General features: G+C 38.6%; 1 protein-coding gene across 1 annotated transcript; it reads left to right on the top strand.

Annotated features, from left to right (window-relative positions):
• The first annotated feature begins 682 nt into the window (after positions 1–682).
• LOC102265711 (axin interactor, dorsalization-associated protein) lies at positions 683–1,395 on the top strand. Its single transcript, XM_005897846.3, has one exon. It carries the CDS (start codon positions 832–834, stop codon positions 1,378–1,380), a length of 549 nt encoding a protein of 182 aa, XP_005897908.2. The 5' UTR covers positions 683–831; the 3' UTR covers positions 1,381–1,395.
• The last annotated feature ends 7,072 nt before the right edge of the window (positions 1,396–8,467 follow it).

The following is an 8,467-nucleotide window of genomic DNA, read 5'->3' as shown; positions in this document are numbered from 1 at the left end:
GCTAACCAGCATTTGGACACAGACAGCTGTTCAAGCCAAATCTACTCCAGTCTTCTGAGAGAAGGACCTTGTTATCACTAACCCATATATCTTTTGAATATTGTAAGGCCTCAAACAGGGTGAATAAACTCAGCTCAAAGTAAACCAAATATGAATTGGTGGGTCTGTGGTAGCCCAAGTCCCATCTGTTGGGATCTGCATATGTAAATACATTAGCAATCCAGCAAGTTTGCTTGATGCCCAGATCAAGAGATGAAGGAAGAGCAGTACAGCTGTAATGTTTTCTTACATCCAACAGAGAAACAGATCCAAAACCCTGGAACCTATGCAAATTTTCCACTTGGTCCCTCTACTCACATCTCCTTTTAAATTGACCCCAGGGTACCATCATTACAGACTGGAATCACAATCTAATGTTTCATTAGTCAATATACTTCAAGGTTCAAGAATAATTAAAACATCTGTCATGCACCTTCCTATATGTTAGAAAATATAAGAAAGACATATTTAGTCCAAGGGACTAGAAGACAGATACATACACAATTATAACACAGAATGTGCTAAGGGAGAAATAACATTACAGGAATTCAAAAAAAAAAAAAACACATGAAAAAGTTTAATGAAAAAAGTGAATCTTGACCTAAAAGACAGAAAAGAATAGAATGACAGTGGCGGCAAATGGGCTTGGGCTGCTCCTTGGCGGGTGGCGGCGGTGGCCGTAGCGGTTCCTCCTGGCCCTGTTAATGTCGGGGCCAGGCCCGGGGAGGATGGCGCCCTAGAGCCCAGCCTTTCCTGGGGGTAGGGGAGGGAGGGGACGGGTGGGGACCGGCCATGTCGGAGGTGACCCGAAGTCTGCTGCAGCGCTGGGGCGTCAGTTTTAGGAGAGGCGCCGACTTCGACTCTTGGGGCCAGCTGGTGGAGGCGACAGACAAGAATCAGGTATTAGCAAGACACCTACAAAAAGAGGCCCAAGCTCAACACAATAATTCTGAATTCACAGAAGAACAAAAGAAAACCACAGGCAAAATTGCAACATGCTTGGAATTACGAAGTGCAGCTTTACAGTCCACACAGTCCCAGGAAGAATTTAAACCGGAAGATCTGAAGAAGCTAGAACCAATCCTAAAGAATATTCTTACATATAATAAAGAATTCCCATTTGATGTTCAGCCTGTCCCTTTAAGAAGAATTTTAGCACCTGGTGAAGAAGAGAATTTGGAATTTGAAGAAGATGAAGAAGAGGGTGGTGCTGGAGCAGGATCTCCTGATTCCTTTCCTGCCAGAGTTCCAGTGGTAAAGAATCTGCCTTCCAGTATAGGAGAGATGGGTTCAGTCCATGGCCCAGGAGGATCCCACATGCCCATGCGTCACAACTATTGAGCCTGTTGTCTACAGCCTGGGAACCACAACTGCTGAAGCCCGCATACTTTAGAGCCTGTGCTCCAAAACAAGAGAAGCCACCACAGCGAGAAGCCCTCGCGCCACAACTAGAGTAGCCTGCACAGCAGTGAAGACCCAGCACAGCCAAAACTAAAAATATTAATAAATAAAAATTATTTTAAAATTTCAAAAAAAAAATAATAGAATGACAGAGGTTGATAGAAAAAAGAAAAAGAATGTTAGTGAAAAAAGAGCAGTCCAGCTTCATGCAAACCCAAGGAATATATAGAGGGTAGGAAGAAAGGACCTAAGGGTGAACTGATTTTATCTGGTAGTCTGTAGGGACCAAGGGCCCTCCAAATCAGGAATATTTTAATGCATGATTACATTTGTCTTAAAAGGAAATTAACATCCAGGAATAGGACGGATATAGATTAGCAAGGATGACAGAGGAAAAACTGAAGGAATGAGACTGGTTGGGAAAGAATAAGAGTGAGAAGAGTTACACAGAAGTTAGAAAAGGACAGATTCAAGTGGTATTTTGAAGGTAATTAACAGAGCTTAGTAATTCATAAGATGCTAGGGTAAGGACAGGGAGGGCATGAAAGATGACTTTGCATAGTATGGGCGATAGGAAGACATTGCTCCACAATTATGGCATTGTTTGATAGGGAAATTTTATGAGCTTACTTTTGTACGTATTGACTTTAAACAAAAGAATGTAAACTTAAAATCTGCTTTTTCTCAGATAGCCTTTAGAAAAATTTTGCTTTGACTCTTGAGTTCCAAAATTAGCCCTGAGCTGTCTAGCTCTGTGCTCAAGTATTTTGTCTTGGGGTGTCAGAACATCCTCTTTTTCTAAGACCTGCCACATTTACTCTCCAAGATTTCATTTAACAGAAGATAGGCAATGATAATTTTAAATGTTTTTCTCAGTAGGCTTTTTTCCCTTGCTGTCAGTAGATATTTTAATTATTGTAACTAAATTTTGGATGCAATAACTTTTGTTAATGTGTGAACAAAGAAGCATACCATTTGGGGTTCTAATTGAATATACACCAAAACCTCTGACTCTAAAAAAGATCTCTTAGTTGTTGTGCCATCTGTTTATATACTAATTAATGGCTTAAAAATAGATGATCTTTTGAAGGCAAATGACATGAAAATAGTGGAAAATACTAATATAGATCTCATAAACCTACACTCTTTAGGCATTACATTAAAAGAACAGCCTGAGATGATGCCATGAGATGCTGAATGAACATTATGTGTACATTATAATGTGTATGGACAGGGAGGTAGTTATTTCAAGAACCGTAAGGCAGGATTATTTATTAGATACTTTCATAGGTCTCTTTTCAAATTTTATAGCTAGTGATTAATTTTTAAACTTTATCTAGTCATGTGCATTTTTTTACCTATAAACAAAGATGAACCTTCTCTCCTTATTTTCTAAGTCTACACTATTCATTTTCTAAAATACAGTTATAAACATCCAAATCTTTGCTCCACATCTATTGTCTTATCCCTCTTCCCTTTCACAATTAAAGTTCTTAAACAAGCTGCCTACACATGCAATATTAATTTCTACACCTTATATACACATTCCTCAGCCCCCTGCAATGTGGCTTCCACCTTCACAAGGCCAATGAAGTCAGTTCTCATGAAGATCACCATGATCTAGGTTACCCTAAATCGAATGAAGACTTTGCACTGTTAGTCCTCTTGTTTGGGGGATTGAATGTGTTAATTCATCTAATATATTTAGTATCTGAAATAGTGAAGATATTCAAATATTCGATTGAAATTGAATATTCATATGTCTGAAATATTCAAGATATGTTCCAAACTTCTATCTTTTCTTGATATCTTCTACGTGTAAATCCAGCAAGTGATCTTTCCATCATTCAAAATAATTGAGAAGTCATCACATTTTTACTTGTATTTATATAACTAATCGAGAAAAACAGGTAAAAGAACAAGGTAAAGTTTGCTCTTCCATTTTAACTCTTCAGGAGAATCTCATCAGCATATATAATTTTCTGGAATGTGTGCAGAAGAGAAAACTAAGTATTCAGCCTCGTTCTCAAAATTTATAACTTCTTAAATTCACGTTCTGGTTGGACCACATAACACAACAATTGATATCTTTTCAAAAGTGTTAAAGACTTTCCTAAGATAGGTAGGGCTGGCAGTTCAAGGAGTATTGCATTACAGTAATAACCCATTTATTGTGGTGTGTGCTTTTTGGCAATTACAGCCAGAAACAAAGACAGGAAGCTGGAAATGAAACAAGCCTCCTGGCATCAAAGAAAACAGTCCCAAAGGCCACATCCAGAAAAAAAGCTGGTTACTACCCTCAGATGCCTTACTTCTGAAAAAGAACAGCATGCGAAGGCTTGGGAAAAATCCATTCAACGTGCTCTTGAGGGCAAGGCAGTATTTCAGACAGTACAATAATCAATGTTGATATGAACAAACCAGAGTCAGTGAGTAAAGATTATGTCTGGGGTCCTTGGTATGTGAATATTGGAAAATCCATCATTCTTCAGCAAGATTTACTTCCAACATGCTTATAGGTACAAAGCTCCAGCCATAAAATAAATGAGTCACAGTGATGTAATATATATATAGGGCAGAGAGTCGATAATATTACAACTTTGTACAGTGGTGGATGGTAACTGGTCTTACTGTAGTGATCATAATGTATAAAAATACAGAATCACGATGCTGTACACCTGAAACTAATACAATATTGTATGTTAATTACAACAACAAAAAGTCAGAGTTTGGGTAACTCAGTTGTGAGAAATTTTACTTGGGTGGATAAACCCATTTTCAGATAATCCTGAATAAGGAATTAATTCTTAACTACCTCTGCTATAAAAAAAATACAACCACCAAAGTGAGACAGGGCCACAGTTGTTCAATCCAAGGTGAGATTTCTTGTGAAAATATAGAGTCAGAGAAACTAGATTCTAGACTCTGAACTGCCAAAAACCAGCTGGGTAATCTTGCCTTCTCTTTGCTTTGGTTGACTTCTCTGAAAAAACAAGGACATTAGGCTAGTTGATTTCTAAAATTTTTTCCAGTTCTAACATTCAAACATTAAGTATATGAAGATGCTAAAGAGTAATGGGAAGGAAAAGTTAAATCACATTATAAACAACTATCTTCCTTTTATTCATTCAACATTCATTGAGGCTTCTATAGAGATGACCTATACCAATCTCTGAGAATACTGTGTAGTAAGCATAAAAGAGATCCTGTCTTGAGCTTTCTGTTTAGTAAGGGAGTCAGGCAACAACAAAGCAAACCAACCAGATAAGAAAACAAGAATCTGAAAACCATAGGAAAGACATCTTTTTTAATAAGATGGTCAGGGAATGGCACCTCTGGATAGGTTATGTCTGAACCTAAATAATGAGAAGAAAAGCCATAAGGATAATTATTGAAGAGCATTTCAGGCAGAGTAATCTTCTAGTAGCACTAGAAAAGGGGAAAAACTTAGTGAACTGGAGGAACTGGGGAAAAAAAAAACCAGTACAACTATAATAATTAAGTAGGAGAGTGAAACGAAAAGATTTGAAGAGGTATTTGGGGGTCTTTCCATGCAGTCTTGTTAACCCATTCTAAGAAATTGGACTCATTCTTAAGGATGGCAGTGGAATCACTGAAGGGTTTTAAGTAATGCAGCAATACTTGCTGTTACAGAAGATGGACTGAAAGGGACACAATGGAAATGGAAAACCAATTACTTAGGAGGCTGTGGTAGAGGTACAGGCAAAGTGGAGAAGGGGAGAGATTTAAGATACGTAATAGTGGCGGTCGAAAAAGTGAGAGTTCCAGAAAAACATGTACTTCTGCTTTATTGACTATGCCAAAGCCTTTGACTGTGTGGATCACAACAAACTGTAGAAAATTCTTAAAGAGATAGGAGTATCAGGCTACTTGACCTGCCTCTTGAGAAATCTGTATGCAGGTCAGGAAGCAACAGTTAGAACTGGACATAGAACAGACTGTTTCCAAATATGGAAAGGAGTATGTCAAGGCTGTATATTGTCACCCTGCTTATTTAACTTATATGAGAGTACATCATGGGAAACGCTGAGCTGGATGAAGCACAAGCTGGAATCAAGATTGTCAGGAGAAATACCAATAACCTCAGATATGCAGATGACACCACCCTTATGGCAAAAAGTGAAGAGGAAACTAAAAAGCCTCTTGATGAAAGTAAAAGAGAAGAGTGAAAAAGTTGGCATAAAACAACATTCAGAAAACTAAGAACATGGCATCTGGTCCCATTACTTCATGGCAAATTGATGGGGAAACAGGAAACAGTGACAGACCTTATTTTTTACGGCTCAAAAATCACCGCAGATGGTGACTGCAGCCATGAAATTAAAAGATGCTTGCTCCTTGGAAGAAAAGTTATGACCAACCTAGACAGCATATTAAAAAGCAGAGACATTACTTTGCCAACAAAGGTCTGCCTAGTCAAAGCTATGGTTTTTCTAATGGTCACATATGGATGTGAGAGTTGGACTATAAAGAAAGCTGAATGCTGAAGAACTGATGCTTTTAAACTGTGGTGTTAGAGAAGACTCTTGAGAGTCCCTTGGACAGCAAGGAGATCTAACCGGTCCATCCTAAAGGAAATCAACCCTGAAAATTTATTGGAAGGACTGATATTGAAGCTGAAACTCCAATACTTCGGCCACCTAATGTGAAGAACTGACTCAATTGAAAAGACCCTGATGCTGGTAAAGATTGAAGGCAGAAGGAGAAGGGGACAACAGAGGATGAGATGGTTGGATGGCATCATCGACTCAAAGGACATGAGTTTGAGTATTGACATGACTCCAGGACATGATCCTGGAGTTGGTGATGGACAGGGAGGCCTGGTGTGCTGCAGTCCATGGGGTTGCCAAGAATTGAACATGACTAAGCGACTGAACTGAACTGAATAGTGGTGGTGGTTCAGTCGCTAAGTCATGTCCTACTGTTGCGACCTCATGGGCTATACCCCCCCATGGTCCTCTGTCCATGGGATTATCCTAGGCAAGACACTGGCATGGGTTGCCATTTCCTCCTCCAGATCTTCCAAACCCAGGGATCGAACCTGGGTGTCCTTTGCAGTCTGATTCTGTACCAACTGAGCCACCAGGGAAGCAAGAGTAATAATGTTTTAGTAATGGAGTTAGTAAGTCCCTGAATAAAGGTTGCTATGGCTCTACCAAGAGTATGTGCATGTTAGGTCACTTCAGTCATATCGGACTCTTTGCAACCCTATGGACTATGGCCTGCTAGGCTCCTCTGTTCATGGGATTCTCTAGGCAAGAATACTGGAGTGGGTTGCCATGCCTTACTCCAAGGTATCTTCCCCACTCAGGGATCGAACCCAAGTCTCTTTAAGTTTCCTGCATTGGCAAGAGGGTTCTTTACCACTAGCACCACCAGCGAAGTCTACATATAATGGAGGTGGAGTCAAAAGGGTTTACTAATGGATGATTTCGCCTATATAAGAGAATGAAAGGAATCAAAGTTGAGAAATAATCTGGTGCTAAGTTATTTGGGGGAGAATGTGCAGGGGACAGAGAAATTAATAGAGGAAAGATAAAGAGCTCAATTTTAGATGTGTATTTGATATATGTGAGACATCATTTGTAAGCAATAGACATCTGAACCCTCTGTTGTTACCTTTTGATCTTGGCCACAGTAATTGCATACCTTTTTTTACTAAGAACCATCTTCTATTTATCTTTTTATGTACATTACCCAGCAACATGTACATAATTATACAATGACAATTACGTACATTGTCCAGCTTGGGCTGGACAGTTTGTACTTCATACATATTTAATAATCTTCTCAAAAATAACGCTTTCCCCTTAACATTACATTTATCAGTATGTCCTCATTCAGACTGTAAAACTTCAGATGTCTCTAGTCTAGGTCTTCAGAACAGTGTTTGAACCTTAAAAGAATACTAATCTGGGTCCAATTCATTTTGCAGTCTAGCCAGCTTCCCACTACCCCACCACTCCCATGGCTGGTTTTAAAATTTAAATTGTGATTTATCAAAAAACAACAACAAAAAAACACCAACTCAAGATGCTCCCACTTGAGGAAGGACGGACTGCTTTTCAGTCAGCACTGGACCACAGCACATTTCCTGATAGTTCCAAACTACAGTGGGGGTCCTGTTAATTGTGGTCTTGACCCAGACCCTCCCAACCCACCTCCTTTCCCCCAACAACTAGACTTAGGAAAAAATAAAATGGCAGCAGAAGCTTAATTTGCAACAATCTATAAATCTGCTTCAACTTCTGCAATTTTAGATTGCAACTTCAACATTTTAGATTGAGTTCTAAAAAAAAAAAAAAAAGATCATTTAACATTGTTGATTTCTGTGGTGTCTATCTTGCTTAGTAACAATTTTGTTATAGGTCACTATAGAAATTTTACTTTTAAGAAAGTTGCATAAGAATCTGCCATATAACAAGGTGATGCTAATTATAATTAGCCCAAGCTACTCTCCAAGAAAGGCTTCCTCAGAATTAGGTTAAGTGTGTAGCTTATTCTTTCCTTGTTCCCCCAAAGTGTGCTCTCTGCTCCGTAAATATGTGTAACTTTCAATATATTTAAAGGCAGGGCAAATCTTATGTCCATACTTCCCAATTAGCTTGGCATGATGCCCTACAATAAAGTGCCTGAGTATTTTTCACATGGGTATCTCTTTTACAAAGGAAGATGAAAATATCTTTTACCAGGGTGTGTAACTGAACAAGTATATAACTAAACTTTCTCATTCCTATGGTTGTAGGGTCTATTATCGGTTAATACTTTTTCAGGTTGAATCATTTATTAGATCAAGGCATACTGCAAAGTTGCTTATAATCCCTTGCCTAAAAAGTGAGGTCAAATAATGTTAAGACGCCAAAGATCAGCCTGTACAATCCTCTTCTATTTCTATTCAACAGTCATCAATCCAAAGGAATCAAACAAAGAACAAAAAATGTATAGTTTTCTTCCAATTCCAATTAATTTCCATTGGTAATAGAACTGAAATGCAACACACTCGCTT

This window comes from Bos mutus, chromosome 1 (assembly GCF_027580195.1).
Source record: "Bos mutus isolate GX-2022 chromosome 1, NWIPB_WYAK_1.1, whole genome shotgun sequence".
Classification (NCBI taxonomy): Eukaryota; Metazoa; Chordata; class Mammalia; order Artiodactyla; family Bovidae; genus Bos; species Bos mutus.
This window is presented reverse-complemented; position numbering and strand designations above follow the sequence as displayed.